We start from the raw sequence: 23,623 nt of genomic DNA, 5'->3' as shown, positions 1-23,623 counted from the left end.
ACGTATAAAGTGTCGATTTCGGTCAATCTTCCTCATTGAAGAGAGGCGGGAGATATCAAAAGCATATTCAAACTCATAAGTCGATGACAAACTGACAACGCCATGACAAAAACCAATACATGACCAAAAGGCAAACAACAGTATACAAAACAAAAAAAAAAATCTAAAGACTGAGCAACACGAACCCTTCAAATACACCGATAGTGATCTCATGTGATGTGGAAGGATAAGCAGATCCTACTCCATATCTGACAATCGTCGTGTGGCTCATGCTAGTACAAACTCGGTGGTACATGAAAGTCTAATTCAGTGATGTCAGATACGACAAAAGAGGACGGAATTATGGTAACGACAATTCGAACATATCTGTCATCAACTGTTGGAGCAGTTGTTGTGCAAGGAGCATACCCCTGTTAATGAAGTTCGCGTAGTGTAAATATGCAAACGAGTAAAGTAATAATTGAGATATGTAAAGGCTATACGATGGGGTAATTGGTAAATTACTGATTAGCAATGGGATGTTGACAATAGGTCCTGGTTTCAATATATTTGAAAGAGAAATTAGAACGCAGAACCTTTTTCTTTTTGTCGTGGAGAGGTTCGGTGGGAATTCTTCTGCATATATCTGAGTACAAAATAGGTCTGTTATTATGGTGCACAATTATTTCTAATTGTAACCGGCTGATAAACCATCTTTGACATTAAAGCAGCAATAAGTGACTTACTGTTGAAAATTTAAGAAATCTTCCTAAGGATTATATCATCACATCAAAATTTAAAAATATTACTCATTAAATAGTTGTATTCGTGTTGTTTTATTAAAAATAATTGTTTAATATAGTGTTGTTTTTTAAATACTGGTACTAAGACGACTAACACATATATATCCGCAAAACAGTACTAAGCAGTACAGTGTTAAAGTGTTAAATTTACTGAACGTATTCTAAAAATATAAAATCTACGTAGTTACTGAAAGCAAGGTTTAACTATAAAAATCGACTGATATATGAATTATTATTTCTTATATTGTATTATCGGCTGCTGTAGTTAGGAGAAATCTCGATCTATGTTGTTTTATGGTTCTTTGACAGTATCTGGTTTCGAGCACTACCGAATATGCTTACGTTACATCAATTTAACAGATCTGCACAGTTTAACAATTTGTTATAAATACGTTATATATTCAGAAATGTTTTGTTTATTTAAGCTTACTTACCGCATGAATGTGAGGAATGAAAAGAAATAAGTATTACAAGTGCACTGTGTAATGCAGTTGTATATGTATGTGGTATCATGTTTCACTAAGTTATAGTATATCATCGAAAATATTCCTTGGGAAACAAACACTGATGTATGTAAACCATTGCATAAAACTTGTCTTATTGTTAATTTGCTTTGTATTATGACAAGTTAAAATTAAGATTGCAAAACGCGTATTTTTATATTCAAAAAACGTCATCTCAAATATCGCCAAAAAATGAATGTATACAATGGTGTATTGTTTGTTCTGTAAAGACAAGGTATATCAAATGACTAGTAATGGACAACTGCACGTTATAAACAAAATTTTCTTTACAATGAATAAGTAAAGTTTGTTATATAGGATACCATCCGTATGGAAAGTATTTGATTATTGACCAGTGTCAGTAAACAGCAAGATCAGATCAGATAAATATAATTTAAGGTGGTATTGGTTCTTGAATAGTAAAATTGCAAATAACAATTGGTCTTTTGTTTTCAATGCAATAAGCATATTTTGAGACAAGAATTCAACTCATTTGTAAGACCTACTATTTAAATAAAGAAAAAAATATACGCTATCGTCTTATTATTTCAACTGGTTTTAACAATTACAGAATATCTTTTGATTTGCTAAAAAAAATTTAAAACTTCGCTTTACAAGGGAAGATGACTCAGATGATTAATTTTATAAAGGAAGTATAGTAAAAAAATATATATATATATTGTATTATAGCAAGAAAAAAAAAACGGTGACCCTATTATTGTTTTTCTAAAGCATTTATAAGAATTATCTTTATTTTATTTAGTTCATAATATTTCGTATACTAAGCACTCATATAAAAGCGCTTTCCCATTATATTCCTGTCAGAAATGTGTGAAAATTTTCAAACCTGTATACTGTAAACAAGCTCGGTAACTTATATTTAATTTTTATAGTTTTGAAAATATGATATAAGCTACATTTCTGAACGTCCAGAAAAAATTCTGTCTATTTCTATTATACTCCCATACTACCTTATCTGATTAAACACAGGTTTTTTTTATCAATTTTATCAGACTTATTATTAACTTATTATGGAACAGTCATCGAGTATTATTTGTTTTTCTCATCTTTCAATTTGGTCTCAATATGAACAGAGTAATACATGGCGAAATCCGTATCGCATGCTGTATCACTACGAGGAACCAATATCTGTCCCGAGGGCTGATATTTGTCAAGTATACAGCATGCGATACGGATTTTGCCATGTATTGATCTGTTTATCATATATTTTAATTGAATCAAATTCCTGATGTTTAACAGATCTGTGATTTATCCTTTTTTTTAAATCGTCCGAAAATATAAGAAAGACAAGAAAATGATCAGTCTCCTGTAGTTTTCCAGCTGGATTTGTTTTCATAAACTTCATTATTTGCCTATCCCGTTTCTTGATAGTCACAACGGAATTTGAAATCGTTCATACTGAAAGATACACCCACATCGGAATATCTCTAATAACCTTATTACATGCTCAATATAGAGCTATGAAACTGGCAAATAATATAATTCCACACCATGTATTTTCATGTATTTAAATGCATTCACAAACGATACTGTCAGCTGTTCCCTCCTGTAGAACACAACCCATCTTCCTAATATATGTTGTCAAGTTTAACCAAGTTTCACGGTGACCTTTATTTTAATATTATACTGCAATCTGATCTCATTTGTGTACATAAATGTGGACAACAATGTTACCAAGTATCATCTATTCAAAGATTATGGACAGACAAACAGAGGAATTCTTATATATATATGTGAACTCCACATATTCGACAGGGTACCAATTTTGCGGCACAAAATATGTGCATATATGCTGGATGTCAAAACGTGGACTAACATGTGTTCTTTTCTAGGGGAAATATATATACAAAACAGTATATACTGATACCAAAAACAAAATAACTACATTATGTTTAATTCTTGTATTGAATGAGAAATCTGGTCATTTGTTAAACTAATTCAACATTGAAATTGTTAGTCCTTATCTGCCATAAATGACTCATTTTGTTTTGCAAGTATTTGGTGTCAAATTTTCTTTCTCATCCTCTTTTGGATGCATGCAATTTAATAAAGGTAAATTTCCTTTTTCCCATTTGGAACCTCATATTGATAAATGTACAGTGTTTTAACACCACTTTTAATATTTGCATTATTCAAAATAATTGGGAATTTCAACTACTAAATAAGACAAAATCTACTTGCTTACCATTTTATTTTGTGGCGTAAAATCCTGTTCCACCTTAGAAATGGGATTGGATCCAGCTAATGCATTCAATTTGCTGCGTATAGGCTACATGTATACTTAATATACCTGTCCAAAATCTGGAGCCTGATTTTTTGTTTGCTTATTATCGTGTCTGTTTTTCGTTTTTTTTGTATAAAAATATTGCCATTGATTTATATCTTGTATAACACTGGTCAATTTGAGGTCATTTAGCTTACTTTGCTAAGACTGAACATTCAACGCCATGTTTATTGAACAGTTCTCTCATTGGCAAGTATAGTTTACCAAATATTATATAATCATATCAGTCGCAGGATAATTCGATTATTATGAAATGCGGTTCCTTCAATCAACATGCGTAATAAATCTCAAGACTTTACACTGTTTTTTGCTAACTTATGTTTGTTTCCTATAATTCAGAAATTAAACAGTGTTTTGGGATTTTTTGCTTAGAGTTAACTTTTTAAGCATGGGTCCCTTTTCAAAAGTCTCCCAACTACTACCTCACACGAGATCTTAAGTATAGGGGCAATTTTGTTCTCTATGTAAAAGAAATCTTCAACTTGCTCTATTTTGCCTGTGAAAACCATAACACCGTCAACTCTATATTGACAACTGTAATTTGATGTTTTCTTTCCACTGGAACTTATCTAAGATATTTGTTAATAGGACAGACAGATGCAGATATGTGCATGATGGTGAAAATATACCACCCATGGACGGGGCGCTCCTATAACTTGTTTGTATAACTTTCCATTAAACTCAAATTTATTGTTTCTTAGAACTAATTAAACAAATGCAGTTAAATCTTTTTTGTCGAGAATCTTTAAAGGATATTCTTTTGTGTCAATTAATTCTTCTGCATTGATAACCGTTTCTTTTAAATTATCAATGATCATATTTGTGTACATTTACGTTACATCATAGGCAATAAGAATGCATTCCCTTTTTACCTCGTTTGACTCTATTTTATCAATGAAATCTTTTGTATCTTGAACTTAAAAGTTATATGCCTCTTCAAAAATGGTTTTATATTTAGATCAATTAATCTCTGAATGCGTCTCTTGGGAGAGTTACACTTATCGATGATCGGTGGTAAGGAACATTAATTAATGTCTCCTACTAGTTGACCATTTCACAATGCCTCATTAATTATTTCTAGATTAATTTGATGAATTTTTGAAAGACTGAGGTACATGTGTCCATGTTTTGAATCATTATTAATCTTTAAGAAATTATACGTATGGGAATCTTTTTTTTTATATATAGATTATCAACTATATTTTTTATTATCATATAGCATATACGTGAGTTAGCGATCTGTGTAAAGTTCTTTATTGCCATGTTTTAGATATCTTAAATGCTCCGTATGGAGGTGCTCTTAATTGCAGGAAGCTAATACAGATAAGAAGAATAAATGTTCCGAATGAACAATAATTAAGGTTCCGAATATTCCTCCATAGACTATATTTCTAACTAATCATAGTTATATGCGTGAACCCTCAGGGGTTCACGCAGTAAGGAGATGTGGTATGAGTGCTAATGAGGCATTTCTACATCCAAGTCATATGTTAGTTAAAGTAAACCATTATAGGTCAAAGAACAGCCTTCAACACAGAGCATTGGCTCACAACGACAAGCTAATTAGGGCCCCAAAAATGACTAGTGTAAAACGATTCAAACAGGAAAACCAACGGTCTAATCCATATAAAAACCAGAAACAAGAAACAATTACCGTATTAACCACATCAACAAACGACAACCTATTAACAATACTTTCCTGACTTCGGACAGGTGCAAACAAATGCAGCGGATGTAAACGTTTTAACATGCGCAAACCTTCACCCCAACCTTTTGCAATAGTGTAACATCACAACATAAAAAGACACACTATTCAATATCAATTGAAATGGCTTCACTCAATCAAAAGACATATTAACAAAAATAAATAAAAATACACTGAACGAATAAAATTGATAAAACAGGGAGGTGAGATGTAAAACAATATCGGAAAGAAAAAATGAAATAACGTACATAGGTAAATAAAAATAATTTTGTTGTAAGGTATACATGCATGGAGTATGGAAATATTTTTTTACAAAATCAAATGACGAGAACTGAAGTGAAAATGTATCGTCATACCAAATACAACAGAACTTATATACGAAAACCTTAAAGCAAAACTAAAACAGTTGTGATTTTTTATTAGAATTATGATAAACACGATAATATTTTTGGACTAATTTCGTCCAAAATTACCTGCCTCATGCATTCGCTCCTTCCACTTTTTTATTGTTAATTGTTGTTAGATAAACAGTTTTAATGAGGTACGGGTGTCATCATACGGATTCTCAATATTAATAGTCTCAGCGACCAAAATCAACCAAAAAACATTGTATATACTTCACATCCAGGTTAAGTTAGTTGGGCCTCATCTAACTAAGGAATGCCAGTTTGTATCAAACAGACAGTAAATAGTAATATAATGTGTAAATGTTGAAAGTGTAGTCCTCCCTATGCAGATTTATAAAAAAAGCAAACTTTTGTCGGTCAGTTTCTTATGGTTACTTCAACTTTTCTTTTGAAATGTTTTCGTCCCGGGGGTATGCGGAGGAGGGGGGCTACTTCAATACTTAATTAATAAGGGTACCGCTGGGATTCTGTTACCCAACCCTTTTTATATAATTTAGATTTATTGTGTAGGTAAAAATGTAACCTTTTCCCATATTGTTTGGGTTTCATGTAGTGTAATAAAAGTGGAATTCAAAGTGTCAAAAGAGAAGAATTGGTTGATAAAAACACGATCGGGAATACACATTAAGATGACAGACGAAAAGTTATAGAAACTTTATATTGACATTATCATATATATTCTGCTAGTTTTCCCGACCTATTTACATATATTCTAGCTTGAAAAAGGTAACCTATTCCAGGGGCACGTCTTATCACCTTGTACTGTAAATTCATAAATTATTGCGTTGTTTCTATTGTTGCGAAAAGAGGGACAAAAGATACCAGAGGGACATTCAAACTCATAAATCGAAAATAAACTGTCAACGGAATGGCTAAAAATGAAAAAGACAAACAGACAAACAATAGTACACATGACACAACATATAAAACTAAAGAATAAGTAACACGAACCCCACCAAAAACTCGGGGTGATATCATGTGCTCCGGAAGGGTAAGTAGATCCTGCTCCACATGTGGCACCCGTCGTGTTGCTCATGTTATTACAAATCCGGTAAATAGTCCAATTCGGTAGATCACATTCATGAAATGGAAGGGGAAATATGCGACAGGGTTATAATTGCAATAATTTTAACTCGCATTTGAAATTTTTGATGTGAATTAAGCAGCATTGTTCTCAATATCGCAAAAATTAAAAAAGCATTCGAGACCAAAATGGCAAAATCGCAATAATAAATGCACACAATAATTTTTGAATTTACAGTATATAGGAAGTGAACCCCCAAGGTTTTCGTGGCAACTATTCAGAACATTGCTTTCTTTTTGTTTCAAATACATATGAAGAACGCTATCCATATCAGCTGAAATGCTCTCCAGTTCCAATAAATTTTGGTCTCTTGATTTAATTTTTGAAATTTTAAAAAATTTTACCAAATAATTATTTTCATTTGAAAATTAGATAGTTTAGATAGGTAAGAAAAATTTAATAATGCTAAACTGAACGTACAGTTTTGATCATTTCGAATTTTGCAGGGGGGGGGGAGCTGATACCTGTTACAAGTGTGAAACGTAAAAAAAAGGAACGCAACGAAATGATATATACAAAAACAAATCATAACGAAAACAAAATTTTCTGACAACTTAAATATAATATAAATTAAATGGCAAACGTGTTTGATCTACAAGATGAAAATGAGAAATATTTTTTCTGTAAGTCGAAAAATTTAAAGTTAGACATGATTTTTCCACACTTTGATTCTCTAAAAAAATTAACAGCAGGCAGAAATCATTTGTCAACTTTTTGATTAGTGCTCTAAATGTTGTTATTAATAGTATATGCATGTCTATGTATTTGACTTGGATATCTGCACGAGGGACTTCATTAATGGTACATTTTTTTCAGGTGCGGATCCAGGAATTTGAAAAGGATGGAGGCCTAGCTAGCTATCGTTTGGACGGATGCTTGTAAAATGTATATACATTAATCAAATATGTAGCACCATTAGGGGTTGGCAGCACAACTGCCCCTTTAATCCACTTCTGTTTTAAGTAGCGAAAAAAAGGAAACAGGATATTTGAATTTTTTATCAAGGGGTAGTTCCGTATTTGTTTATTTTCGCATATGAAATTTATTGTACGACAATCAACTTTGTGCAAAGAAAGAGTATGCAGCTACGTCCAGTCATAATGGAGCATTTAGAAAGAGTTCCACACTCTCTGCACGTTTAGACCTCCGGCAACAACTCGTTGGTTGCCTGTTGCAGGGCAAAATTTCTGCTCCTATCCAATATACCCTCATTTTCCAGTGACGATCTTAAGTTTGCCTACTTTCGTACAGAACAGATTCTATTACAGGACCTTCCTTTAGTGTTTATTGTTAATTCAGGCGCGTAGCTACGTTAACGTCATAACGCCCGGGCGTGCACATGAAGTTTGGAGAGAAATTTATTTAATCAAATAAATTAAAGGAACTGTTTAGAGCACACGAGCTATTGTAATTCTTTCTTCGATGACTCGTAATTATAGATGAAAGGGACAAAATTTACTTTTTAATCAAATGGTATCATATTATATATTTGTTCTTTTTTTGTCAAACTTTGAATACTAGTACACTGTGAATATTCTACTCAGATTACTATTGTTTTAAGCAATTAAGTATATGCTGGGATACAATATGTGTGGCTTGCAATGTTATGTTATACCTGACCATCTATGAAAATTAATTATTCCATGCGTTCATTTACGAATTTTTTCTGTAAAAAGTTTAAAATGATTAATAGAACCTGCTATATTTACTTATTTTAATAAAGTTTTGAATCTTTTTGTCGATTGATTGGTTTATCAAACATATCCTTTTAAACGTATTCGATTTAGACATTTTCTCTGAAACTTAAAACCATTAGATTCCGAATCAACACAATGAAATTAACATGAAAACACCAAAATCAAACTTGAAAAGAGAGGCGAAAGATACAAAAGGAATATTCTAACTCATCAGTTGAAAACAAACCGACAATGCCATTTCAAAAGACGGAAAACGATGAAACGACATTAAAAGAAAAAAACAACACAGAAAACTAAAGACTTGGAAATGCTAACCCCACGTTAAACCGGGGCTGATCTCAGGTGCCCCAGAAGGGTAAGCATATCATGTTCCACATGTGGCACCCGTCGTCTTGCTCATGCTTACAAAATCGAGGAAAAAAGACGAAAAAGGTCCGTCTTCATCTGTGACTTTCATCTTCAACAGTAAACCAACTCGAATCACCGATCTTAAATTTTTAGAATGGATGCTTTCATTCAGTTTACTACCTGGAACTCTTGGTTGAATAGCTTTCTTGTAAGTCAAGGAAATTCAAGGAAACCATGATGGGAAATGCAAATTCGGAAATATCGTATCAACTAGGAGATATACACTCCATATATACAGGTTTCTACTAGAATGTTGCTAAATAAAAATGGGAAGTTCACAACTAGGAAGCTGAAATTATCTCTTATGAAGTAAAGTTTTGTTTTCAAACGACCAAGTTATTGGTAAATTTTGAATGACAGAAACGTTACCTTTTTCAAGATAATGCATTAGCTTCCGAGGTTTCGCACCCTTCCTGAAGGTCCTCTGCCCTGGGGCTGCTGGGACATCAGACCCCTCGCAGAAGTTTGGGCGTACACTTATAAAAGGCCGTGCTGTACGCCACTGACTTGCAAGTGGATAGTGGGGCTGGTTTTAATCAGACTGGTAGTGGTGTTGTGTCCCTTTATAAAAAAACACACAAGGTGTTGAGGAAAAATGTTTCATGTTTCGACAAAAAAAGAAATTAATGATGAACAATGGAAATAAACACATTTATAGCTAACAAGTTGTTACTGTCTGTATTTGTTTTTGTATAGACTAATAGAAGTAGGTTCTTAATTCGCTCTCACCCCATATGGAATTTACTGACCCCATATATATATATAAATCGTTATGCCTTATATATCATGTAATGTATTACGACGCTAGATTAAAACTGACGAGGAAAGGTAACAGCCAGCCACCGACAGATTAATTATTGTGGAGCCTAGGTGGTCGAGTAGTCTATCGCGTCGGGTATAGTGCAAGGCGATTTGGTGCCACGATATCTCAGTAGCATGAGTTCCCGGAGAGTGAAGAACAAAAAGTTTGCGAAAGCAAATTTACAAATCTAACATTGTTGGTGAAGCCCCAACTATCCACTTCCGTTTGGAGCAGTCTGATTAAAACCAGTGCAGGCAATTTGGTGTCACGATATCTCAGTAACATGAGTTCGAATCCCGGCGAGGGAAGAACAAAAAATTTGCGAAAGCAAATTTACAGATCTTACATTGTTGGGCTGATGTGTAGACGAGATGTATATATATATAATTCGTCTAATCATATATATACTAATGGACCCTGCTCAAGTAGGATATATGGACAACTAGTTCCTGTATTATAAAGATTCAGTATTCCAATCTTCAAAATTTGTTTACCCGAAATTAGTACAGACAGAACGCAAGAGATTTAGAGTGCCTTTCTTTCTATTACAAACGATCTAAACGCTACATTTGTTTCTTACTTCAACCATGAATTTTAGTAAACTTATAAGAAAACATTGGAACAATCTGCAAAAAGACAAACAATACAGTGAAATCTTCACCCTATAGTGCATATCATAGCGTATAAATGTACGAAAAATATAAAAGAATAACTTGCTAAATCAAGGCAATAGTTGGGAGACTTTTGAAAAGGGACCCATGCTTTAACAATATAAGCAAAAATTCCCGAAACACCTTCACACCAAAGGGTAAGCTGAAGATGGTCCATATTCTTTAAACATAATTATATACCATATAGTTGTAAAGAAAAATAAAGAAACTGAAGAAGGCCAATGGCCGAAACGTCTTAAATAATGGTCTATTACTATAATAATGTAATATATTACTAGTATCCATATTGGAATTTTCGATAAAATGAATATACGTTCACCGAATATTTACATTGTTTGGGATGGGCTCAGCAAAGGAACCTAGGCTATATGAGAGGAGGAATGCTTTTACATTTTTACAGAAAAAGACGGGAGGAGGGTAAATGTGAGAGCTAGGGAAAAGGTTATATTAGTTCATATTTATATTTTCACCCTTGATTAGCATTAGCCAACTTTTGAAAAAAAACTACAAATGCTATAATGGGTCCTGCTTGTGAAAATTATAAGGGTAAACACAAGTAGGATTTTTACTTATCTTGGCCTTGTCTTCCAAATCACATGAACAGGCAAAGGCAGCTTATGTGTCCAGTGGAGGCTCCATAACTTTTTATATAAACTATAACTATAACTATCAATTTTAATATTCTGAGTCAAGGTCCCACAGGAGGCATTTACAACTAACAATAATGAGTATAAGCAGCAACAACATGAGACATTGTACAGTATATAATGTGACAGATATTTTAGAAGAAAAATGAAAATAGCATTTATAAGGGGACTGGACTGACAGCCATAAGAGGGGGGCCTGCTACAGTTATGCTTCAATGATTCTCTATATAATCAACCGATTGTTCCTCGCTGGGGGCCCTGAATAAGACGGATAAGCCTATGGTTTCATATAAAAAAAAAAAGAGATGTTGTATGATTGACAATGAGACAATTATCCACCAAAGTTGAAATGAAGTGGATGTATCAATTATAGCCGTCAACAATGAGAAAACCTGATAGCATATAGTCGGCTATATAAGGCCCCGATATAAAATGTTTGGATAGATTATTTTTGTGTGTTTTTAAGTTGTTTCTAGATTCTTGTTGCTTGGTATTCATGGTTAATGCTGCTTTCTTACTTTTTGTAAAATTTGGCAATACAATTATAATTAAGATCATTATTGATGTATTTTCATATATCTTATTCTGATAAGCAATTTCACAAGATTGACCTTACACGCTAAAAAAAAAAGATAACTTTCCTATGAAACCTCAATTTTATGCACTTGTTCACTTGCAAATAGTCTGAAAATGCCTCATAGTGCACCATTTTCAATGCAAAAAAAATCGAGAGAGGGGGGGGGGGGGGGGGGAGTCACCTGATCCCGCCCCCTCTTTTATGAATGCTGCTTCAAATAAGTAAACAGTCTGTTCAGTGAAAAGATATTGAAACCCCTGACATGGCAAACTATCAATCAACCATTTATTTTTGATAAGAAAGAAATTCATCTCAGTGACTACTTACCATGATCTACCATGTACGATAGTAGGTAGTGAGATGACAAAAAATAGATTGTTAAAAGGATGTTGGAAAAAAATATTTATTTATGGTTGGTCCTAGAAAAAATAAGGAGTTATTTAGGCTCAATTTGAAAATAAGTTTGTCTCAGAAAAATATCCATAGCCCCCTCCCCCCCCCCTTTTTTCCTTGCAGAAATTCAAATGGTTGCTGCCTAACTTGATATTTAACCGATCGAGGACCGATGATAACCGATGTAAAAATTAATAATTTAATTCCCAAATAAAATACCGCAAATAGATATTTTGATTAAACACCTTCAAGCCGCCCCCCCCCCCCCCTTTACTACTTTTTTAAATACGGTTGTCCCCTAAAATTTTGACCAGTGACGTGACTCGGAGTTTCAGTACCGGGAAATTTCTATTCCACGTGTTTCAGAGAAGTCGGTGAAGACATGATGGATCGGACAGACAGAGAAGATGATCTTCCAAACATTATTCCTCCTTCAAGGTCCACATCCAGAGGTTTGTACATGTATACATAATAATAATCCTGTTTAGATCTTTATTTTTTTTAATTTTTTTTTGTTTTTTTAGTGCCCTTAGTACACTGCGTTACACGTGGCATATGGTGGCTTAGGAAGCTTAAACATGGTTAAATCTAACCCGCGGCCTGCCAGGCTTCAACAAATGCACGTCGTATAAAAAGGTGGTTCCAACCATGTTCACCACGCAAAAGCCAACATTTAATTACTAAAAATGGATTATAAAAAAAAATGTCAAAAAAGGGGGATCCGCGCCTGCGATCCATGAATCGTTTCCCAAACTCTAAATGCCGACCCTACCGATTTACGCAAAAGATACGGATTTTTTGTTGTATCTACCGCCTATCGATGTTTGCAATGTTTCTAACCAGTGGCTGATCCAGAAATTTCACGAGAGGGGACCCACAGTCTCCCTAAGAGTCCCGCCCGCTCTAGACATGCTCCAGTGATTCCTTAGTTCCCTAGATAATCAACCAAATATTTCGAACAAAATGGAGGACAAGCCCCTCCAACCCCCCCCCCCCCCCCCCGCTGAATCCGACTCTGCTATCGATTAAGAGGATTTTGTATAAATATTTAGGTCTCGCATCTCGGAAAATTCAGTTAAAATTTTTGACACGCGTTTGTTGTTTAAATCAATTTCTATGTGTAATTTTGTATAACTTTTCTTGTTACCTTGTATTCGATCTTGAATAAAAGTTTCACTACTGTTTGGGGTTAAAAGGTCGAAAACAATGTATACAAATTAATACAATAAAATATAAATTATAAGTTGAGAATGGAACAATGATAAATTGTCAAAAAGGGGGATCCGCGCCTGTGATCCATGAATTGTCTCCCAAACTCTCAATGCCGACCCTACCGATTTACGCAATATAGATATGGATTTCTTGTTGTATCTACCGCCTATCGATGTTTGCAAAGTTTCTAACCAGTGGCGGATCCAGAAATTTCACGAGAGGGGACCCACAGTCTCCCTAAGAGTCCCGCTCTAGACATGCTCCAGTGATTCCTTAGTTCCCTAGATAATCAACCAAATATTTCGAACAAAATGACGGACAAGCCCCTCCAAATCCCCCCCCCCCCCGGCTGAATCCGACTCTGCTATCGATTAAGAGGATTTTGTATAAAAATTTAGGTCTCGCATCTCGGAAAATTCAGTTAAAATTTTTGACACGCGTTTGTTGTTTAAATCAATTTCTATGTGTAATTTTGTATAACTTTTCTTGTTACCTTGTATTTGATCTTGAATAAAAGTTTCACTACTGTTTGGGGTTAAAAGGTCGAAAACAATGTATACAAATTAATACAATAAAATATAAATTATAAGTTGAGAATGGGACAATGATAAATTGTCAAAAAGGGGGATCCGCGCCTGTGATCCATGAATTGTCTCCCAAACTCTCAATGCCGACCCTACCGATTTACGCAATATAGATATGGATTTCTTGTTGTATCTACCGCCTATCGATGTTTGCAAAGTTTCTAACCAGTGGCGGATCCAGAAATTTCACGAGAGGGGACCCACAGTCTCCCTAAGGGTCCCGCTCTAGACATGCTCCAGTGATTCCTTAGTTCCCTAGATAATCAACCAAATATTTCGAACAAAATGACGGACAAGCCCCTCCAAATCCCCCCCCCCCCCCCGGCTGAATCCGACTCTGCTATCGATTAAGAGGATTTTGTATAAAAATTTAGTCTCGCATCTCGGAAAATTCAGTTAAAATTTTTGACACGCGTTTGTTGTTTAAATCAATTTCTATGTGTAATTTTGTATAACTGTTCTTGTTACATTGTATTCGATCTTTTAACCCTTAACGGTGCTTTAGATATACAATGTGTACATTTGTGTCCGATGGCATGAATAAAATTTTCACTACTGTTTGGGGTTAAAAGGTCGAAAACAATGTATACAAATTAATACAATAAAATATAAATTATAAGTGAGAATGGAACAATGATAAATTGTCAAAAAGGGGGATCCGCGCCTATGATCCATGAATTGTCTCCCAAACTCTCAATGCCGACCCTACCGATTTACGCAATATAGATATGGATTTCTTGTTGTATCTACCGCCTATCGATGTTTGCAAAGTTTCTAACCAGTGGCGGATCCAGAAATTTCACGAGAGGGGACCCACAGTCTCCCTAAGAGTCCCGCTCTAGACATGCTCCAGTGATTCCTTAGTTCCCTAGATAATCAACCAAATATTTCGAACAAAAATGACGGACAAGCCCCTCCAAATCCCCCCCCCCCCCCCCGGCTGAATGTCTACCAAAATCAAGTAAAACTTAAATCTCTAAAAAAAAAGAACATTTCAATAAGGTGGTATGGGAGTCTAAATTAAAAATAATAGAATTTGTTCATACTTTGCCAAAACGTAGTTTGTATTGATATATGTTCAAAAATATAATAAAAATGTTAGCTCACCGTGAATTTTCTCATGTTACAGATTGTGACAAATTGACACATTTTGTATGGATTGTACAGGAAAAACTTCATTATGTGATTAGAAGCTAAACTAAATGATAGAATTGTAAAATAAAACACGAGAAGATAGCTTTTAGAAAATGCTTTGAGAATATCAAAAGAAAAGATAGGGTCAGCGTGCGTTTTTTCAGGCTAATAGCAAAATTCCATGTAGATTCCTTCAGTAATGCACTATTTCAGAGTTACCTCCCCTTAAAGTGCCTTTTTATAAATATCGAAAAATCAAGCAGAAATAATCAAAACTTGAACAAATATCAATATTTATAAGTTATAATCTTATAAGTTTGTGCTTTTAAATATAAATTCACACTAGTTATCTGCATTCCTGCATCAAATTTTGCTAACTTGATTGAAAATCTGGACCTTAGTTTCTATGTTTTTTACAATCCAAGATGGCGAAAGACACCCAAACCACCTTACTCTTTTAAGAGAATGAGTTGTGGAAAAGTACTACGCAATTTATATTTATGGAAACGTAATATACTCTTATGGAAAAGTATAACGTAATTTCACATAACTTTGAATGCGAATCTGTAATACACCAAACCAAAAAGGTGCAACCCCAAAGTCCCCCAAACCTTCCCTCGTCCAATAGACCATTGAAAATTTGAAAGGAACGGTTGCAAATATGACTCAAAATGAGATGTGTGATTTGATCATACCAAAGATAATTTGACTGACCCAAAACTAAATCCAGTCATTAGCGGATCCAGAACGGGGTCTGGAACCCAAATTTTTTACAGCTTATGCTTTTGTTTTTTGAACAACCTATTTTTTCTATGACTTGTAAGATGGAACCCCCTCCTCATACAGAATAAAATTAAAAATACTAGTAGATAATAAATGGCACCCCCTTTTAGACAATTACTAGATTTCCGACTTGGAGCTTACCTTTTACCTTCAACACGAAATAACTTTAAAAATCATATGGTGAGCTTCCTGGCGTTATCTGGCTTTCATCTATAGACTATGAAGTGTTCGAGAAATAACAAAAAGTCAAATTATGCTCTTTGTTTGATTTAATTTTATATTTTTATTCTTTGAATATTTATAGGAAGACCAACAAGCACATTAAATAGATTGGAACAAACGGCACGTCAAGTGCAGGCATTCGTAGAGGCACAAAGACAAGAAAATGTGCCACAAACAAATGTGTCTGTTGCTGTTAACCTGGCAACGAATTTCAATGATGCCAGAAAGACAGTGGGAGTAGGGAAAAAAAAAGAAGAAAGCCAAGGGACGACCAACCGATATCGTCCAGCTCAAGATAACATGTTTATCTAACCCAAACACAACCCAGATTAACCGGTTGGACATTGGTCGACTTAAAAGGATGGGATTAGGTAGTGAAACTTTTTATTTATTTGAAAATTTGAGTTTATAAATTACGGTATACATAATTTGTGCATTCGGATTTATGATCTCTAATCATTATGATGCTCATATTTATATATTTGTAGGAAAATATTCTTGATGATTGCCTTCTTAATTTCTAACATCTTTATTCCCTATTTTCAAAGTTGGATTGACCTCCCATTCACAATGGCTGTTTTTCATAGCAATAGAAATCTTGTATTGAACAGATAGGATAAAAGTTCACTTTTCATTTGTATAACTAATTTTAGCGGCCGTGTTATCTCAATGCAACTCAAATAGACTGGATTTAATTTATCCAACATATATTCATAATAATGGTCTTACTTACAGCTTTCAGTAAATTAGAAGAAACCTTTAATAATTAAGAAGGTATTATTTTCCGGGAGTTTTACCTATAAATTGCACTTTAAAGAATAAAAGACATGAGTGTGTGATATTTATCTATATATTTATAAGTATATTTTGTATGGCAGACAGTATTAGAACCATGAAATATGTGACAATTCTAGCTTTGCAGCTTTATGCATATCATAAATACTAATTTACATTTTCCAAGTTTTTCAATCCATATTTAGAAAATAAAAGAAATAAAATTCTGTTATTTAAAGAACATTATTATCTGAAATAAGTAATGTATTGATTTGAACCATTCCCGATCTATTTTGTGTCTCTGAAATTTAATAAAATTAATGCAGATTTAAAAAAAAGTGGTGTACAGTCAATTGTAAAATACAGTTGACAGTACACTTTTTGTTAACAACTTTTATTGAAAATTTACATGATATCTATATAATAATAATAATAGTATTACTGCTTTTAAGCAACAATGGTTTCTCAATGGCATGATTTTTTATGGTATCTCTTCATATCAACGGCAAGTCACCGTACACTACAAGCAATTTCTGGTATACGTGAATATACGGTGTAGTATAGGGCTATCTGTTTATCAGGTTGCTTTCTATTTTAACTAAGAACTTTTTTTAGTATCTAAATTATCATTTGTTTTTCTGATTTGTTCTTGTTACATTCCAATATGCATAAACTTTTTTTGCTAACAATTTAAAAAAAAAGTAAATTTTTCTCTTTATTAGGTTACCCAGATGATGAAATTACTCCATCAAAAAGAGTACCAAGTCGACTCCCAACTGCAATGACGCCCCAAGAGTTCAAAGAGTTTCTGAACATATCGTTTCCGGCACTGAGAAATGCAGGCTACGACCTTGCATATGCAACACAGAATTCTTTATTTCTTTTGCAAGAAGAAATCAATACTCCTGCATTAATTAAGCAGTATTTAATTAAATCAGCCAGGAGTTTAAGTATTTTTGTAAGACCTCGTGTAGATCTGTCTTCTGTGTGTGTTCAGGTACGAGTCTGTAGTTAATTTAGTCTTTTAAAAAAAATTGCGTACTTATTGTTGTTATTCGGTTTCTTCTTATTTTTTTCTTTCTACATTTTAATATTTTTCGCGTCCACAACTTTGTCCGGAACGTATATTGAAAATAGTTGGAAAGTTTGAAGCGAAACTTGGAATAGTTATTAATATCAATGAGTAATTTTATCCTCCCGGATAGACAAAGGTAGTGCGGGTCAAAGGGAACGAGCACCACCCCCTTCAAATACATAGAAAATGGAATTTGTTTTACATGCACACGTATAAAAATTTTGGTTTTTATCCAACGCAATCATAGGTTTGAATGTTGTTTTCAATTTAGACTTGATCCTCTAGAATTGACTTATATATTTGCCGAGGGGGCGTTCATTTCGTTTGGGAGACTTAGTGACAGTTAGATGTTCCGATTATAACTTGTTGGTTTCATTTTCAACTTGTTAAAGCATTTTGTAGATAACCTTGGCATATATGTGTATTTTATGTATTTTCTTCACCCTATCGCCAGTTTATATTACATTTAGATTTTCTTGAGAATCACTAAAACAATCAGCCAAAATTTGGCTGAAGTGTTCACTAAAGTTTTGTAATAGTGTTGTTACATTGTTGGTGATTCGGCGTGGACATTGGTGATATTCATTTATTGAATATGATTAAACACTTCAAATTAAATGTATCGCTCCATTCAGAATAGTCCTAAGCCTAAAAAAAACCCTCAAAGATTTTTTAAAATCTTTCGGTTTATGGTAAGCTGATTATTCCAATGAGGCCAACACTAATGTGGTTTCATAGTGTCCCTGACATCATGTGCAATCCTTGGTGGGTAAATATGTCTACCCCAAATATTGTATTGCCTTTTTCGGCGAACAAGCACCCCTAAATAACAAAATAGTCCTACGAGGTAAAACAAATCTGTTAAATAAAAGAGATCCTAGATCCCTAACCTAATGTTAATGAGCGCGAAATCGACCGATGTCCTTAACATGTTGGCCTGAGTAGTATTTTGATTCGGTTCATTATGGTTATTTTTTTAAACTAGCTATTTGGTATAGAAATTTCCAAAAAATCAAGTATAGACACGTCCTTCTGAGATATAAAAAAATGTCCAGTATAACAAAAATATCCCAAATCCTCAATATAACAACTGTTTTCCTACAGGTTTCCAACACAACAGAAAAACCAACGTCAACTATTTCCAGACCAGCAGTACAGGTAATACACCTTTCTTGGTGATAAAAAAAATAACACCCTTGTAGCTAACAGTCCAATCTGATTTTAGAATTGAAAATATAATGCATTATATTGATTAAGCTTTTTTTGAGTTATGAGGTGTTCCTTGGTGAGATGGGGAAGTTTGGAAATGATGTATCCATATTTCCTTTTTTATTTCGCCAATGACCATACATTTTGGGATCCAACACAAATTTCCTAAAGTTTCATAAAAAGCAACATTTTATTGGCAATTCATCTGATTGTTCTGAAATTCAGACCGTATATCAATTTCATACCTATGATCATTTAATCCAAAATGAGGGAAATTAATTTCGGAAGAGTGAACTTTTTTACAAACTGGCATCGTTAACTTACATGTTTTTTTTAAAAATCTAACTACATTGAAAATAAAGATAAATATAAAAATAAAATTATACATGGTGTCCATAAAAATCTCCAACATATCTTTGTTTTGTTAATAGATGGGTTCTAGCTCTGAAAGAAGAACATTAATGGACGAGCAAGACAAAGAATACCACCGTTGTCTGATGCTGGACCAAGAGAAAGTGAGAGCTAAGTTTGATGTATTTCTATTGCTTGGGAGGCTTTTACTACTAATAATTATTCCCGAGCCCGTCGAAGTCAGTCAAGGGATATACTCTGACCTATATTTATTGTATGAATGACTGTTTTCGGTAAAGGTCCTACTTTGCAAGAAGGGTTAAAATTTTAAAAAAGAAGCAAAAGATACCAAAGGAACAATCAAACTCCAATAACAGTCATGGCGAAAAACGAAAAGCGAAAACCGACGAGAAGACAATCAGCACTCCAATTATACAAAATAGAAAACTAAAAACCTATCAACACGAAATCCCCAAAAAACTGGGATGATCTCAGTTGCTCTCGAAGAATAGTAGATCCAGGCTGCATTTTAGTTCCGGAGTATTCTTCAAACATGAAAGTAATTGTGCAATAAAATTCATTTTTAGAAAGCTGATGACTAATTTAGCCTTCATAGTGAGTTTATAAAAAACATTAAGATTATTTTTGCCAGGTTTGTGAATATGTATTCAATTATTGTGTCTAGTGGATTCATTAAAGAGTCATAAATGATCAAGTTAAAAGTAGTGTTCAGTCGAATAACAGTCGGGTGGAAGTCGAAAACAGGACTGGTCAGGAATTTGGTTATGCTTGGTTGTAGAAATTTAGACAATCGGGATCATCTTGTTGATCTGATCGGCAGTGTGAACATGCAGAGTGTGGCCATATAAAGTATTCGTCACTTGAGATTTTTCGCTATATATTGTATATAAAACTACATTTTTCAAAAAAAATATTTTGGGGTAATTTTTTGTTTGATTTTAAGCAACTTGGTACCAATAGAAGCAGAATGTAGCTTAGATAAGATTATTTACTGACGAATCATGTGTCTTCTCGATAACATTTCATTCACGGTCCTATACCAGATCTTTCACGATCTGATCGCAATGCTTGACCACCGTTAGTTATTCTTTTACGATCATTTCTCTGAATAAACCGAATGATTCCTGTGTATTTGCTCTATTCGAGGAATAATTTGATGCAGCTCTTTCAAAAATCAGAGAAATTGTATTTTCCGGTGATGCATAAATTTATGTTGTATGAAATTGTTTTCTTTTAGGAACTAGAGATACAAAAAGAAAAACGGATTAAAGACCAAGAAGAAAAGCATTTAAAGGCTATGGTTGAGGTTATAATATAATGATTTTACAAGAAAGAAAAAAATTGCGTTGGAGACACTTTTAATTACAAAAATTAGTCATACAATAATGTTAATTCATATGAAGTTTATATAATATATAAAATATATTTATTGAAGCTTTATATTTCACTTATACATTTTTTTCTTTTACAAGTTTAAAAAAAGAAAATTGATAACTTTTTCCCCCTATATCATAGGTAATACTTGATCTGATTTTTGGAATATTAGACTAGAGAGTACTTCGCATTTTTATAGTAATAAAGAAATGGTTGAAACTGACTTTCATTGAAAAAAATCTTATGAACTTTTCTAGACATTTTTTATTAGCTAAACTTTCCTTAAAGGACATGTGAGCTATTGCCATCACTTGGCGTCCGTCGTCGTCGTCGTCGTCCGGTGTAAACTATTTCAAAGATCTTTTTCTCTGAAACTACTGAACAAATCTCAACCAAACTTAAGCTGAATGATCCTTGGGGTATCTAGAATAAAGATTGTGTTTATTTTCAGTCTCGTCAAAAATCATGACTGTCTTGGCTATTATTAACACAGGGGTAACATGCAGTGTCTGGCTTATATCTTACAAAATTAATGTTTATCAGGTCAATATCTTTGAAATTTTCACTTATAGTAATAAAACAACCGATTTTTGGCACTAAATTGGTAATTATAAGAACATTTTGTAGTTTTTTGCTTTAATCTTCAAATTTTGAGACAGATTTGCATTTTATGTATTAGACTGCTTATTTGTATAAAGAAAAATAGGTGATTCATTGCATTATTCAAAATGGTTTAACAAAACAAAAAATTTATGTTTTTAGAATAAATTTTTCAACATTTAAGGGGAGATAACTCTCATTGAGGATCCTATAGTAAAAATATTATACTGGAATGCTAGTCGCATCAAATTCAATTAAATTGAGCTTATTATATATCTGGTTGTACGTCTTTTGGAGGAACAAAGCACATGCACTTGTCTCAGATATTTTCTCCTTTATACCTTGATAACGTTATATTAAGGTATATAGGAAAAAAATTACTGAGACGAGTGCCTGTGGAATCACGTCATTTTCGGGAGATAACATCAAGATGACGGACTATGGTAAGAATGATTTTGACAACATACTTGGACATGATATACAAACAGATGATGAATGGACACTCCTCCTAATGTTATATGACTTGCATTTTTTGGACATCCCCCATTTTTTTCAAAATGACTGGATCCATTTCTGTACAAATATACCAGTAATTTTTATTTGATGTTTTATAGTTGAGGGAAAAGAGAAAAGCTAGCTTAGTTGAAGAACCAGCAGATGGGTTTAAAATCAAGTTTAGAACCCCTAATAACTGGCAATTGCAGTGCAGAAGATTTAAAAGCAGCACAAGAATGCAGGTAAAATATTAATTCCTATGCTATAAAGGAAAGATCTGTTATAAAAAAGGAAACATGAGGAAAGTTCTAAACTTCATAAGAATAATAAAAGTATATAGTATTTACTTAACTTAAAGACAAGAGACTCATGGTCGCTCACCTGTGATATCAGTTTTTGGCATTTGATTATTTGTACATCTTAATTTCCTGAACAATTTTGCCTTTTACAATTTCTCTCTATTAAAATATAAAAGATAATAACTAAAAACTGTAAAATTTCTCAAACATTAACTATTTCTGGACAGTAACCCAACAATAGGTTTGCCAATTCGTGTGAAGATTTCATGACAGGTAGATCTTGACCTATTTATCACTTTGTTGATGGACCAAAACTTCGGATCAATTAACGGATGACCGTGAGGGCATTCCGGTGTATTGGTATCGTCTAGATTTTCATTACGTAACATTCGTTTTGGGTTTTTAACCGATCAATAAACATGATGAATACGTAGACATCATCAAGTGCAAACTAACATTCCTTGTCGATTGTTATAAATTCATTTCTTCAATAAATACTCATCAAATACTTTTTAAAGAAGATAAATTAATGATATTAAAATGTTTTGTTGTATGTATTTAATGAATGTCTATTATTTGTTTTGAATTTATTGAACCATAAAATTAATTTTTGACTCTTCACATTGAATAATCCGCGAAGAGGATTATGTAAAATGTGAAGAGTCAAAAATTAATTTTATGGTTCAATAAATTCAAAATAATTAATAGCCATTCATTATAAATAAATTTCTATCAAAAATAAGGCTCAAAGAGCTTTTTATATTATTTATATTAACAATAACAACGTACACACATGTTGGCGTATGAATACACAATGTCAGAGTGGGCGTGTCGCCATAAAAATTGACAACATTGAAAATAAAGGTAATACTTTTTATGGAAAGCCTCAGCTGTCATATATTAGAGATTTACAAAACGTTATGCTGAAGCTTAAAATGTAAAGTTAAGACAGCGTGATGTTAAATTGAGTAATCAAAATGCTTACTCTAAATTACAATATGCTAAGTTGAATTTGCGCAATGTTGACTTGCAATGACAAGTGCTTTAGTCGTGATAGTATAATGATAAGTCACGATGTTGTGATGATATGCCAAACACACGTAACGTTGGGTTTAAAGTACATGATGTGAAGTTGACGCTGCATGATGTTAGCTTGCAGATTGGTACTGCTCAGTCATCCACATCGACAGCTATGATAACAAATAAAATGAATAGCTAAAATGTATGGTGCTGACTTGTTATTAATAAATGTCGAGCTGAGATAGTACGATGCTATATCATTGTGATATTACGATTGGTCTATCGTGCAATCTGTTGATTTAAAACACCATGATGCACAGTTGAAAGTACATGATGTTAAGTTAAGATAACACGAAGCTACACCACTATATTGAAACGAAAGGTTTACCATACTATTTGTTGACTTAAAACAACACGATGCAACGTATTAAGCTAAGATGCTCACTTGAAACTACAGGACGTACAGTTGAAATTGTGTAATGTTAAGCT

General features: G+C 33.4%; 1 protein-coding gene across 3 annotated transcripts in view; it reads right to left on the bottom strand.

Annotated features, from left to right (window-relative positions):
* Positions 1-23,623, bottom strand: part of LOC127725782 (uncharacterized) — a 116,160-nt gene that overhangs the window by 26,990 nt on the left and 65,547 nt on the right. The window contains exon 1 of one of the 3 annotated variants that reach the window (XM_052233056.1): positions 1,217-1,336. The exons of the other annotated variants lie outside the window; for them this stretch is intronic. Coding sequence (XP_052089016.1) covers positions 1,217-1,295 — 79 coding nt within the window. The 5' untranslated portion in view covers positions 1,296-1,336. Of the gene's footprint in view, positions 1-1,216; positions 1,337-23,623 lie in introns of those variants that run through there. 3 annotated transcript variants of the gene reach the window in all.

The sequence above is a fragment of the Mytilus californianus genome, unplaced genomic scaffold (assembly GCF_021869535.1).
Source record: "Mytilus californianus isolate M0D057914Y unplaced genomic scaffold, xbMytCali1.0.p SCAF_15, whole genome shotgun sequence".
Classification (NCBI taxonomy): domain Eukaryota; kingdom Metazoa; phylum Mollusca; class Bivalvia; order Mytilida; family Mytilidae; genus Mytilus; species Mytilus californianus.
The sequence above is the reverse complement of the archived record's forward strand: the minus strand, read 5'-3'. Positions and strand labels throughout refer to the sequence as shown.